Below are 14,943 nucleotides of genomic sequence, written 5' to 3'. Positions count from 1 at the left end.
GGGGGCATGGACACAGATCCCTTTCCCCTGGCTTTTTAGCAAAAGTGGCCTCCATTCACATTCACTTTTCCAGACATCCCAAAGCATGAGCCGTACAAAACAATTTCCCCCGATGGAAAATGAAAACCCATAAGAAAACACTTTCCCCCTCCGTCCCATCCCCACCCCACTCCCTCCAGCCCAACACCCTGAATACTCACAAGAGAACACTTTATCTATACAAAATTAATTAGAAAACAAAATATTTACATATGAAATAAACACCATCTTGATTTCTGTTGCCAGTGGAGACTGAAAAAGCCCCCTTGGTTCTAGATTGCTGTTCGCTAGGTTAGTTGGTTTGGTTTTTTATCTTAAAGGGGTGAGGTAAGAGGAAGATGAGGGGATGAGCCCCTGACCCCCGGACAGAGTCGGGGCAAAGCGGTGTTTAGATGGCCCTTCGCCTTCTTCCTCCTGGAGAAGCCTCACGCCCTCTGTCCTCTCCCAAAGTCTCTCCTTGAATCTAAGGTAAAGCACTCGTGCGTCTCTGCACATCTGTGAGAGGTTCAGCCCCTTGCCCCCACGTTCATTTCAGAAAGAAAACAGAGCTTTACAAGGCCTTCAGTTGGCTTTAAAATGAAAGATACTGAGGTAAAAATCAAGGAGGAGGGCGGGGGCAGCAGTCAAGGGCGGGGATGAGGAAGGGTCTCGAGTCAGGGCAAATGGGAAGGCAAAGAGCAGCCCTGGAGGGTGTGACTTGAAGAGACATGGCAGCTTCCTTCCAGAGGAGGATGAGCACCTTTCTGGTTTGTGTGTCCTGTGTGCAACATGGCGGTCCTGCAGTCAAGCTTCCAAACAGACCCCGGGCTCTTTGGATGCCACCCTATGCAGGGGAGGATGGCAGGACAGTGGAACCGACCCACAGAACAGCCCTACCCCAAGTTTCAGGACCGGCAGTGACAAAGATTCATTTCCTTTCTCCATTTTCCAACTTTAAGTGAAGGGGGCATCATGCCTGCCAGCACCCTCATCCCTGGAGTTTTATACATGTATATATTTTTTTATTCTTGAATGGTACAAACTGAGAGGGAAAGGAGGTGTTGCAGGAAGGTGAAAGGGCCTCTACCAAGAGTGTTCGCTCTGGGCTCAAGTCACATTCCCAGGGAGCCAGGCCCAAAGAGGTGGTGGAGAGTCCCTCCCCACCTCCCTTCCCCCTCTTCCAAGTCTCTTCCCTTCTCTCTGTGCCTCTGAGCTGCACGCACAAAGCCGAGCTCATTTCTCACAGCTGTCTGTTCCGCAGCAGTTGTAACCAGTTCTGGGGGAAGAAGCCTGCTCGTCTAGCTTCAGGTTAAGTAAGAAGGGATCAAAGCATTGAAAACATCCCCCTCTCTCACTTACCCTACCGTAAACGACTCCTCTTCTTCAAAGCCTCACCTAGCTCCTCCCCAAACCTTGGCCGATTGAGGTTCCCAAGTGTGGCAAAATAATTACGGCTAGTTCTGTTTCCCTTTAGCCTTTCTGGAAAATTCTTGGCCCAAACTGGTTGCAACTATTGGCTATCACCGAGGAATCACTGTTGTACCTGCTCTTGCAGGACTGCTCACCACCTTCTTTGTCTAGACCACAGAATCTTCTTCGTCAAGAACTTCCATTCTCCTCATTCAGGAGGGGCGAAGGGGAGACAGCCCAAATTCAGGTAACATGTGACCATCTCTGTTTGTATATAAGCCAAAGCAAGCACATTGCTTAGGGATGTTGAAAGAGTCAAGGTTGCCTCTACATTTAGAAGCACCTGACTACACGTGTGTGCAAGTGTACATGGCTACACACGCACAAATGATCCACCTGCTCTTGCCTCCAATGCACCAGGGGACACTATTATATGTACTTTCCAGTTTGTTCAAGAATCCACCCATCCACCAGTGACCGTTTATTCGAGCTCACCACTAATGAGTCTCATGGAGTACAAGCAAACTTTTTTTTGGCTTATATATAAACACGGCCTGGCACCCTCTGCTTGGCACATGATCCCAAGACTGATATCATCTAAGCAACGAGAGTTGCCAAAGCCTCTTTGCAATCACAAGCAGTACGCTACATGGTCTCACTTGAATGCTTTTGCTTCCTCACCTCAACGAAAAGATCAGTTGGGGAAAAGCTACCTCTGTGCTCACGTGGCCTCCTTTGGTTCTCCTAGCTTCACTCAAAGTGGGCGGCAAGGAGCTCTTGCCTGCTAGAAGGAAGCCCGCATGCAGCACCTCCTTTTCCCACTCCAGCCTCCCCTGCTGGGAGGGCCGATGGCGTGGCATCACGGGAACAGGAATGGCTGACAGATGGGGGAAGGAGGAGAGAACTGGGAGGAGGAGGAGAGACGGTGCTGGTCACCAGGGTTGCCCTCCGTAGGAACCAGAACTCCAGGATCCCATAAATAAATTAAAACAACAAGAAAGGATCAAATGGGAACCAAGTTCACCCCCGTCACCCTCCGTGTCATGCGCGCCACACGACCCAGCCTTACCCTCCCGTACCCACCTTAACCTCTCTCTTCCCTCACTCAGACATCAGACTCAATACTAGAAAGTTTCTCATAAACATGCCCATTGCTGGAGCCATTGAAAGCCCTGGGGTTTTTGTTGTTAGGCACACAGGGGTTGGACTGGTTCCCTATACAGATGTCCTTCTGGAAACGGCCTGGCACAGCCCCATGAAGGGCCGAGACCACCGGCTTGTTGGTGACAAGGGCCCGGAAGTCCGGCCTGGCTTTCGATGCCCCCGCCACCGTGGGCTGCCTGAAGAAGTAGGATTTGCTGCCATGGAGCAAGCACTGGTCGTCCCCAAAAGTGGGGATGAAAGGGTTTTGCGTGACCCGGTCAGGGTAGAGCGACTTGCTGAGCATGTAGCCGCCGCTGCCGCCGCCGCCGGGGTTGTGGTGGTGGTGTCCGGCAGTGGGCACTGAGGGCTTGCTGTTGGCAAAGGTGCTCTCACCGGCTGGCATCTCAAACATGTGCGCGTAGGGGCTCCCATCCATGAACCGGCCCTTGTCTTTCAGGCTCACGCTGCGCGGGGCCAGGGCGGCTTCTTCCTTCTGCAGGTCCACGAAGGTGTCGTACGAGTGCTGCCGCCGCAGCTTGTTCCGGTTCTTCTTCTGGGCCTTGGAATTGGTCGGGCTCTGAGGGTACTTGGCGGTGGAGGCGTTTGACGTCGCCGCCACCGGGGCCGCCGGCTGGTCCAGCTCCTGCAGGGAGTTGTCCTCGCTGATGTCATACAGGTTCCCCGCCTTCTTGCACGCCTCGCAGCGGATGCACGCCTGCCTGCCCGAGTTCTGCCCCGGCGCCGCGGCCGCCGAGTAGTTGTGCAGCTTGGAGGGGCAGCTGCGGCAGAAGTTGCCCCCGGCGCGCTCCTCCCACTCCACGTTGGTCAGGTTCTTCTCCCAGGGCGCCGGGACCCCGCCGACCACTCCGTGCTTGTCGCCCGCCGCGTGCTTGAGGTGGGACCTGTTGGTGCAGGGCCCTCCGCCGCTGACCGAGTCGCGCTTGAAGTCGTCGCTGCGCTCCTTGTAGATGTCGGTCAGGTCCACGTGCTCCCAGTGCGGCGAGTTCTCCTTCGTTCGGAACTGGTCCAGGTAGAAGTCCCGCAGCCCTTCCTTGTCCCTAAAGTAGCGCTTGTGGTCGGGAGAGCGCGGCGGCCGGCGGCGGTAGGCCAGCTCGATCTCGTCGAACTCCCGGCGGGACTTGGCCGAGGCCGGCCGCTTCTTCAGGCTGTCCTTGTACTGCTGCTTGCGCCTCTTGGCGGCGTTGCCCTCGATGTTCCCGTAGGTGACCGTGTGCGTGGAGATGTCGGACACGTCGGAGCGGATCAAGTCGTCGTGGCCGCTGTAGCGGTCGCTCTTGAAGGAGAATTTGCCGTACAGGTCACTTAGCTGGCTGTGTTTGGAGGAGGGCAGGCCGATGTCCAGGGGCTTCTTGCCGATGGACCGCGGCTGGGTGGTGAAGGGTGGGTTGTCACAGTCGTAGAGCCCGTCGATGGAGCTGGCGCTGCCGATGCTGTGGGGCCGGTGGTGATGGTGATAGTGATCCTGGTACACATTACTGTCCTTCAGCTGCAGGTTCCCGAACGTTCGCTCCACCTCGCTGATGTAGTCGCTGAAGAGGTTCTCCTCGCAGGGCGGGTTGTTGTAGGATTTGCAGTCGGAGTGCGTGAAGCTGCGGCGGTGCTCGGATATGTCGTAGACGGACGACTCGCGGCGGATGAAGTCCAGGGCGCTCTGCGGGGAGCCATTCACCCCGGACAGGTTAGCCATGTTCTTGGCCGTGCGCAGCAGGCGCAGGATGTTGGAGTGCGTGTTGTTCATGGTCGCGGTGGGGGAGTTCATCACGGACTGGCGCTCCTCGATCGCCACGCCGTGGATGCAGCTGTAGATGCCCTGAAGCGAGAACAGGATGGGACGGATTAGGTCTACAGAGAGGCTGAGGGTGGCCAGAACGAATATTTTCACCACTGATTGCCCAACTGCATAAGAAAAAGTCAGGGAAAACATGAAGCAGACAGCCTAACATACTCAGAAAGATGTGGCTAGAAGCTCGCCTGCTTTATCCATCTGAATGTAGCGACTTTCACGGTAGGAGCGAAAGTCAGGGATCCGGCCCTGAAAGAGGGGGCGTGGCCTTACCAAGCAGCTTGAGCTAATAGACTGCAATTGCAAGATACTCCACCACTGACTTACCTTCATTTTCCTTTCTATGCCCAGATTTTTACATCTTAAAAATGAGGCCATGATATCAATCCATAGCAAAAAAATACCGTCAGCCTCCCAGAAATAGATGGCAACGCTCTATAGATGCTGAAGCTGTTCTGCCCTGGCTGGCCACTCTTGGCCGGCAGCAAAACACAGGGGAGCTCAGTAGCTTCCAATTGCTACTCTTTCCCAGCTCTGACAAATTTTGAGCAGCTTTTAGAGTTTTGGTCACCAAATAACAGCTGAGCAATTCTCTTCTTGAGCCAAGCGTGAACAAAATTCACAGAGAGAGAGAATTAGGAAGCCCTGGGGTCAAAGAAGGATTTTTCTCCTGCTGTGTTCTACACTGTGGGAGGGAAGAATTGGGACAAATACCCAGTACTAAATAGGAATAAATTACTCCCTTGTTGAATTCTCTCATTTGTTCTTTCTTTGGCTCCTGTTTTCCTTCTTGTACTTTCTCACTCACTTAATATTATCATAAATAATTAATGTCTTAACAAATTAGTATTGATCCAGCACTCCCTGCATATAGCTCCTTGGGCAGGGCTTTGAAGAACACCATCCAGGAGAGGAAATGGGTTGGGTTCCTGGAGGGCTCAGTATGTGCAATTCTAAAGTCAAGCCATCCTACTGCTCACATCTTGCTCCCTGCCTTGGGCAAACTTGGAATTTTCTCCCTGGCAAGGGAAGGTATTTGAAGAGGTGGTTGTTTGAATTGTGCCTTTACAACAAAGGGGATTAGTTTGGAAAGGGAAGTTGTCCCACTGGATGGGGATGAGACAAAACAGGTTTAGAAAGAGAATGGCAGCTATGTGGGAAAGAAGAAAGGTTTAGAGGAGGTGAGCTTCATTGTCCCCCAGGGCATCAGCAAGATAGATCTTTTAGGTGTGATTACTCCAGTTGCTTTCCTAGTCCTTCCTTCTAACCCTTCTGATCAAGGCTAGGAGAAAATGCCAAGCATTTTTCCTCTATAGAGGCATTAATCGTGTCAGAGGGTTAGGAGTGGGATTTCTATTACAGGTCAACAGCTCCCATTGCTTCTGGCATCTATCTGAGACCTTAGGGAAGGGCTACACAGTGGGACAACCTGGCTCAGGGACCATAACTGCCACACTTACACCTTCCTGCCCTGATGCTACTCAGTGGCCTGAATTAACTCACAACCAGAGAGGAAATGGAGAAATTGTTCTCTAGCAGTAAAATGCTATAGGAAAATGATCAAATGATGAAACAATTTAATGAGAAATCCACTTTTCTTACATAACTCCATTTGAGTCGAAGTTGATCACATGCAGATTGTGGATCTCAATTCTTAAAGAATATTGGAGTTCATCTCTCATGAATGAGTCTCACAACTCCATTAACAAAATCAAAAGAAGCCCAGTTTTTTTTTTTTTAAAGAAACTCCTCCCTGTGACCTTCTGTTCATATATAAAACTGTGTTCCTAATGTCTAACTTTGGGCTAGAAATGAAGAAGAGAGACCTGAATAATGAATGACCTAAGCGTTATGCTCTTGCTCCAATTAAAGAAGTTTCTGGAATGTAAATTTCTTATGAGTCAGAACTTATTTCTGTAGGTTCTGTTAAGCTCTTTAACTCCTCATAACCCACACATGGTTAAAACACAGAGTGGAACATTGAAATCACCAATAATAATAAACCTTTGTGTACATTAGAATAAGAGAAATATGTAGCACTTCATTATTTAAATAGAAATGTGATTTTTAAAGGGATTAAATGATTAATGCAACCTATATAGAATTAACTAATGGTGATGAAAGGCAATTGGTAAAAAGCCAAATTTTCCATTTTGATAGATCTGCCAGTTCTTATAGAGAACTGAATGCCCATATCTCACACAGAAAGCTGTTTCTGAAGGAAATATAATGTCACCCATTTTTCTGAGCCACTTGAAATTATATCATACAAATTCCTGGGGAAATGTACGTGCCGTGGTTTCTTGCTTTCACAACGTAAGACTGGAGTTAGTGCCCTCTTGGGTCTCTCTGCCTTCCACAGTGCTAGGCTAAGCTGTCTTTAACAAGCTGTAGGCATTTAAATCAAAGCACTTACTCTGCTGATGGAGAAGACCATGCCAGGCTTGCCAGAACAGACACCCATAAAGCAATGCCGGAACTGCCAGTAGAAAAGGTGTTCGCAGATGAAGGTGATAAGGCTGAGCGCCATGGCTGCCCCCAACATATAGAAGACTCCTGCCATGTTGTCAATGTCCAGCTGGCTGCTCATGACCTCATTCTTCTCATTGTGGCAAATGCCAGTGAGCCAGAGAGCTTCTAGCTCTTCCATCTCCCCTGGAGACAGAACAGAGAAGGAAAACAGATAGAAAGAGACAAGGAGTAGAGAAAAGGGGGAGAGGGGGATGTTGGGGAAGATGGAGAAAAACATGTTGAGAAAGAGACAAAAAGAAAGAAAATGAACAGAGAAAGATAACAGTAATTTTGTTAATACCATTATATATCAATTCATCGATGTACTTGATAAGTATTCGATGAAGACTTCATGTGAGTACTGTAGGTGACACAAAGACATGAGATGTTGCTTCTGGTGTCCAATAAAAGTTGGTACATAAATAACTAATATGACAAGCTATATGCAGGTGACAAGAGTTCCAAGTATTGAGAGTAAATCTGTGGATGGCATGGCTAGTGGGTTTTCATGAATTGTAGACTTGAAGGTGGGCATGGTAGACAGGTGAATTTTAATTTACATTGTGCAAAAAGGCAATCCAGGCAGCAGGAATAGCATGATCAATGGGGAAACACAAGGCTTGTTTAGGGAAAGGCATGCAGAACAGTTCAGACAGAGTAACAGTAGGCAAAAGAGCTGAATAAAAAAGATTGATGCAAGAGTGCTGAGGACCTGAGTATCAGACTCAGTGCTCTGCACTTTATTTTATAGACAGTGGGGAATAACATAATCAAACAAATGATTCCGAAAATTGCTCCTAAAATTGCGCAAAGAAGATTGGGTAGGGAGAGGAGAGACAGGGAGAGATTGATTAATTCCCTAGGGCCCCTCAGATTTGCTGATCTCCAGTGTAGAGGAAAACATAAATATAAAGAGCAAAGAGGAGTAAGTTGGGTAAAATTAGACCACCAAATTCAGACCTGCCTCCTTTTAATATTACTTAAGGATGCTTTGATTACTTCAATTCATGTAAGATTTCAATAACCTTTATTCCCTTTGCTGGATACTCGGAAGTAGAAAGATACAAATCCCAGGCAAAAGGAAAGTAAAAGAAATCATGTGAGCCAGAGTGCATCCCATCATAGACAAACAAAATCCTGAAAATCTCATGAAGAAAATTGCCCATTCCAATGGTTTCAATTTGGTCAAAAATCTGAACTTTGCATAATCTGACTAAAGCTTTGGTAACTTTTGCACATCATCTCTGCTGCTGCTCTTCCTGATAGACATAGGCTCCGTTATTGCCTTTAAGTGACAGCTACACTAAAATTACAGATGCTTTTATACCAAAATGGCTTGTTAACACTCCAGCTAGGATACCCCCCTCCTTTCAATGTTAATCAAATCACTTCTTACTCATTTCTTTGAACAAACTATGATTCTCCTAACTAGTGGAGCAGCCCACTTCTCCTGGAGCCTCAAAATCCACCTGTGGCTGTCTGCTTCTGACCTCATCCCTAGCAGCAGAGCTTCTGCAGACACAATTTAGAGAGCCACTTGGCTGATGGCAGGTGGAGCCAAGTGGAGTCAGGCTGCTCATCCATAACTGGATTAGATTGTGTGAGGCTAACAGAAAGAGTCAGTACTTTGGACAGCAAAGTGAAGAGGGAGGCAGAAGACAGGAGTATAATGAAATAGGAGATGAGATTTTCCCAAATCAAGTTGGCTGCTCAGTCAGCACCAGGGTGACACTAGGGAGTGGCTGAGGGTGTCCGCCTCTGAGGCTGTCCAGTCCTGACTCCTGCCTCTTGCAGCTGAGAGAGCATGACAGAGGGGAGGGAAGAATAAGTAGAGGGTCACAAGCTTATTTCCTTGCCCTTTCTCTGGGCACATAAAGAGCAGAGACCTTCCACAGTTCCATCTACTGTGTCGGCCACATGTGAGATGATTGGTTGGAACAACTTAATACCAGCCTTTCCCCGTTTATCTCTGAAGGTTTGATTATAGCCTGCAACCCAGAAACATACCTCCTTGACAAACTACGTTAATCCTCTTCCCTCATCTTTCACCTTGTTAGGGGTTGAAAGATTTTATACTATCTCCCTTAAACCCACACGTTGAAGTCCTAATCCCCGGGACCGCAAGATGTGACTTTATTTGGCAATAGGATCATTGCAATGCAATTAGTTAAACAGAAGTCATCCTGGGGTAGCATGGGCCTCTAATCCAATATGACTGGTATTATTAAGATACAGGAAAATTCAGACACAGACAGGTACAGAGGGAAAATATGCAAACAGGTAGAACACCAGGTGAACATGAAGGCAGAGATTGGGGTGATGCTTCTACAAGATAAGTAATGGCAAAGATTACAAGCAAACCACCAGATGCTAGGAGAGAGGCATGAAAAGATTCTCTCTCAAAGCCCCCAGAAGGACCCAACCCTGCAGAAACTTTGATTTCAGACCTCTAGCCCCCAGAACTGTGAGATGAGACATTCTGTTGTTTAAGCCTCTTCGTTTGTGGTCCTTTCTTATAACAGCAATAAGAAAACTAATATATACCCCCAAACTTCACAACAGACTGTGAAATGCTTTTCTGAAAATGCACATGTTAAAGATATGAAGGAGAAAATGTCGGTGTTTTGTACTGGGTGTTGGTAGAGGACAAATGGGCACTTTTCCCTTTCTTTAACTTACCATCTCCAAAGAGCTGCAGGATGGCAAGGTCCACCTGGCGCTTCCACCCAGAGTCTTTCTGGATGGCGATGCCATAACCAGTGGAGGCAAAGACCTTCCCGCTGCCAATGGTCACCAGCTTGCAGCCTTCATCTCTGCCTGCCATGTAGTTCAGCACTGCTGCATCATAGATGAAGGCATCCAGTTTCCTGTGCAAGAAAGAGGCAAACAAACAAAATCCAACAGAGGAATTTCAGAACAAAACTACCTATGGGGCCATTAACATGAAGCAATAGGGTTCCAGCAAACTATTGGGAGAACTGGTTCAAAGTAAGGTTTAAGTTGGAACTCTGCCAGAATCTAAAGCCTAGATCCCAGGCTGTTCTTTATGAGATTTCAGGTTGAAAAGAGAAGTTCTTTTCCTCCCACTGGGAATGATGAAAATGTAAGTTGGGCCTGAAGCCAACTCATAAACCGTGTCTGAAAAGGAGAAGGAGTAAAAAGGAATCAATAAAAATAATAACAGAAATAATGAAAAGTAACCACCACAATGATAGCAACAAATAGCATGGGTTAGATTTATATAACATTTTTCATTTTTCAGTTTATTACAGTCCAGAGTGGGAATAAGTGTAGGTGTATGTGTTCCAATAGACGTGCAATACTATTTTTGTGGTCAGAAATGTTCCAATATTCTGTTATGCAGCACAAGGACAGAGGTGAGGGGTTGGGATGGTGGTGGCACAGGCTCATGTGAGAGCAAAAGTTTGACATTACAAGAGAAAGCAACATCTAGAAGAACTCAGATGTCTCAAATTCCTGAACATATGAGAACCTCATTTCATGTATTGCTTTTTGCAAGGAAGGAATACACAGGAAGGGAGGAAGGCCAGGAGTAGGGACAGGAAGGCATGAATCAATATTTAAAACCAACAGTGAAACCCGTCAAAGGTAGAGGAAGTAATTCAGATATAGCCATACAAATAATAGTGAGATCTGTAAGAAGAAAAGCATACATCACCCCCTTCACTTTTATAGGTTAAGTAGTTTTGTTCCTCCTTCAGAATAAAAAACAAACCCTTCTGGCATGATAAGACACAGAGCATTTTATGAAAGGAACCCTATAGAAAGCTCTGATATGATTGAGAACTGTGGGTGCACAAGCGGTCAGACTACCAAAAGTGGTCCTACCCCCAAGCTCAAATCCCGTCTTCTGAAATCTCCTGTGACTATTTATGGTGATAAGATGGAATCTAACAGCATTTTAAGTAACCATGTGTCTAGGTGGCTCTTCTAGGCCTGGAGCTACAGGGGTGTTGAGAGGAGGTCCAAATGCTGCTGGTTACCATACAACAAAGGAAATGCTACGAGACCCTCTAGGCCCCCAAATACCAGCATCTATAATGTGCAATTATCGATCATATTCCACAGCTGTAGTTTCTGGGGCCCAGATGAACGAAGGGACAAGTGTGGCTGGGACTGTGCAAGCCAACATGTTTGCAGTTCACAAACTCCTTTAAATAAACAAATACTCCCCAGAGTACAGAGCTGGATCACAAAGAATGCCAACAAAAGCTGAAATTGGAAATCTGTCGACACATTCTTCTAAACACCTTTTATTTCTCCCTTGTTCCTAAGACACCTGAATCATCATTTTCACCTCTTCTGACTAAAGGTCTTTATTTCATACATAACACATGAACCTCCTCCTGGACTCTTCCCTCCTATTTTTACATCTAGATCATTTCTGTTTTATGGTTACAGTAACACAAATAGAAAATAATTTGTAAAAAAAAATACATAGAAACAAATAATAGCATAGGAATCTTTGTACACTGGCCTGAATTATACCATCAAATTTAACTTGGAAATCCATAAAGAGCAAATGAAGTCTTTGATTTAACCTTTTCCAGCACCAAGCATGGTATACGAGTACTTCTGATTCAATATGTGCATACTAAATGTGAGAGACATATGAGGGACTCTGAGCTTGGAAGCAGTTCTTACCCTGTTTTCAAGGAGAGCAATGCATCATCTACACCCCTCTGGTTGAACTTTCCCATGTAGGCATGCATTTCTGCGTAGTTATTGCGAATGTTCCTCTCTGTGCTGCCATTGGGCACAGTCCCAAAGCGAAAAGGGGGTGAGAAGTCATTAGGTCTCTGGAACTGGAGAGAGAAAGAGAGAGAGAGAGAGAGAGGAAAAAAAAAAAACAGTTTAGAAAATGTGAAGAGACATTAAGTTGGCATTTGTGGATTTATAATGGAAGAGACCCAACTATAATTCACCAAATACATTAGCCCTCACTCAGGAGGAGCAATTGCTATCTGAAAGTAGATTTCAATTCAACTCAATTTAATACATATTGTTGAGAGATTTCTATTTGCCCAGTCCAGACTTTAATCTATAACTCTTTTGTGTTCCTTTTATGAATACTGCACAATGCCAGTAATGATGGGCCGAAAAAGAATGTACTGTTAGCTTAACTGCAGCGGACTAGTCACATATATTTCCACAAATTATGTAAAATATGCATTTGGGTCTCTTAATTTAAGGGCCTAAATACATTGTCATTGTGTTTGTAAGGCCACAGGACCTTAGTGAGGTGAGCTATGTTGCGCTCCTGAAGATGATAAGTTGTTGAGTATCAAATAGGTTTTGCTAAGAAATTTTCTCTTGACCTTCCCTGATATGCTCAGAGCTCATATTTACCCCATATGAGTTATAGGATAAATTGTAAGATCAAAGACAATTTTAATCATATTCCTCCCCTTGCTTAAGAACGGAGAGTGGATCTCCAGTCCGATCGTAATAAAGTGAAACCTCTTGGATGTTCACCCTTATTACATCAGCTTTATTTCTGGCTATTACCCTGCAATGAGTAAGTCTTTATGTTGCTTCCTGAACACATAATTTGTTCATTTGTAGCTTCACAGCAGCACATGGTCCATCTCCTCAACATAAACTCATCTTTCTCTCTAGGCCAATTCGTGTCCTTCACTTCAAAATATAACTTAAAACAATTTCTTCAGGATACCTTCCGCGAATTCTTTCTTCCATCCAGTCTACCCAAAAGTGACCCATCAGTACTTGTTATTCTTGGTGTAGATCTTGTAATTCACAGTGCAAATTCAATTACTCTCGAAATGTGCTGGCTAGGTTATGAAAGCTAGTCTCTGATGTAGTTAGCTAGTTTTAGCTCTAGGTGGAAACAGATAAGGATTTTTGAAGATCAGCCCTGCCACTTACTGCTGTGTGACCTTGGGCAAGTAACATAAACTCTGTGGGCATCATCTCCTCATTTGTAAGAAGGAGACAATTAATGCCTAGCTTTCAAGATTGTTGTGAGAATTAAATGATATAATGTATGAGAAGTGCTTGGTACAGCACCTGGCACACAGTAAGTGCTCAATTAATGTTCCCCTACATTATTTTTCATTCATGTCTATATTCTGCATTTCCTAGTAAACTTCTGGCTCTCTCAGCTTCCCATTCTATTAGTGCAGCAGCGATCGTGTAGAATGTGGCCAGAGCAGCTCTGCTGTGCCCTGGCACAAGAAAGATGATGAAGATATGTAAAGTCCTCTTGTTTTCAATACTGTGCCATTTGCTTCGGAGATATATTTGAAAATCTAACCTGCCAACTCAAGAGATCTCTGAACCTTTGGAATTGCCTGGGCTTAGAAGCAATTCTTTTCCTTCTCAGATATGGGGGTTTCACGGCCCACAAAATACCAGAGCACCAGGAACCATAAACGCCATCTTAATTGCTCAGTGTCAGCCATGGTTAAAAGTAAAGTCACGTGGAGCTGTCAGGCAATCTGCAGTGCTTTAAAAGACTCCCACTTCCTGCCTGAAAGAGCTTCCGCTTTCACTCATCACAGTGCTTTTTGCCATTAATAGTTTTTGTTTTGTTATTTTTAAAGGAGTTATGCTTTTTAAGTAAATAAAGACACTATAAAAGAGGCAAAAAAAATTTAGAACTGAGTGGGCCACTCAAGGTTAACTAGTCCAAATCTCTCATTTTACAAACAGTGAAACTGAAGCCCAAAGAAGGTAAGTAATTTGCTCAGCATCACACAATGACAGTGGTGGCTAACACACTCAGTGCCCCAATGGCCTAATTAATAGTGATCCCTCACCGCCCCCAGCAGACAGCAAGTAAAGTAAACATGGGTATGCTTTACTGAGAGACAGACACCAGAATGCTCTGCATACCAGTGTGAAATAAAACACTTGAGATGTTTGAAGAAAGGTATTCAACACATCAAAAGTAGAGTAAATACTATGGTAGATAATAATTAATTCTCTTTAATCAGTAATTCTCCCACTTTGCTAGCACAATGACTAGTGCTCAGAATAACTAAGATACTCTAGGGCGCTAAGTATTTTCTGAAACATCAATGAAAATTGTAATTATGTCCAATACAATTCTAGTATAAATTATTATACTCTAATTTTTTTTGAAAATTGGCAATCCATGCAAGGTATACGCAGCCATTTTTGATTAACCACATGGGACCAATGCCCAGAGTGCTTCACTTCCTGATGAAGCTACATGACAGGATATTTCCATACAGCTCTATAGAACTTTTTAAGTTTAAATTATTTTTAGATTTCTAGATGTTGTTTTATAACGCATCCCTGAATAACTAAAAACTAAAGAAATGATAAAGGATCTAGCATAGCTAAGACAACTTTGAAAAAAAAAACAAAATTAAAGGACTTATACTACCTGACTTCAAGATTCATTATAAAACTACAGTAATCATGACAGTGTGTTATTAGCATAGAGATAAAGAGATCATCAGAACAGAAGAAAGTGCCCACTAATAGACTCATATATAAACAGTGCAAAGGCAATTCCATGGAGATAGGATAGTCTTCAACAAATGGTGTCGGAACAATTAGATATCCATATGCAAAAAAAAGAACTTCATTTCACACTTCACAAGATACACAGAAATTAACTAAAATTGTATCATATATCTAAAATGTAAATCTTAAATTTATCAAATTTTTAGGAGAAAAAATACTTGTAACCTTGAGACAGACAAAGATTTCTTAGATATAACACCAAAAGAACAATCTAGCAAGATAAATAAATAAATAGATAAATAGAAAAAAGTAACTGGGACTTAGAGACAAGATGGCTGACCAGAGACACCAGCTGCCAATTCATCTCAGAAAGAAGGAAAAGTTTTAGATGAAAAAGAGAAAACAAATAAACAATCATAGATTGGGTGTAATTGCAAATGAAAAGTGCCAGAACCTATAAGAGATTCCTTAGGAAGAAGTTGAGGAGCAGAACAAGAAGGAGCAAAATATCAACAGAGGTCAGCCCCTGAGAGGCTTAGAGTTCAGAGAAAAGGGTAGGTGGAGTGGTTTCTCCCTCCCCC

General features: G+C 44.8%; 1 protein-coding gene across 1 annotated transcript in view; it reads right to left on the bottom strand.

Moving 5' to 3' along the window:
* Positions 1-1,049: 1,049 nt before the first annotated feature.
* GRIN2B (glutamate ionotropic receptor NMDA type subunit 2B) overlaps positions 1,050-14,943 on the bottom strand; it is a 401,817-nt gene continuing 387,923 nt past the window's right edge. The window contains exons 10-13 of the mRNA XM_045554290.1: positions 11,552-11,712; positions 9,566-9,753; positions 6,792-7,030; positions 1,050-4,402 (exon numbers count right to left, since the gene is read on the bottom strand). Coding sequence (XP_045410246.1) covers positions 2,534-4,402; positions 6,792-7,030; positions 9,566-9,753; positions 11,552-11,712 — 2,457 coding nt within the window. The 3' untranslated portion in view covers positions 1,050-2,533. The remainder of the gene's footprint in view (positions 4,403-6,791; positions 7,031-9,565; positions 9,754-11,551; positions 11,713-14,943) is intronic.

The sequence above is a fragment of the Lemur catta genome, chromosome 6, assembly GCF_020740605.2.
Source record: "Lemur catta isolate mLemCat1 chromosome 6, mLemCat1.pri, whole genome shotgun sequence".
In the NCBI taxonomy this organism is placed as follows: Eukaryota; Metazoa; Chordata; class Mammalia; order Primates; family Lemuridae; genus Lemur; species Lemur catta.
Note: the sequence above shows the minus strand (reverse complement) of the source record. Positions and strands in the feature narration are given on the sequence as shown.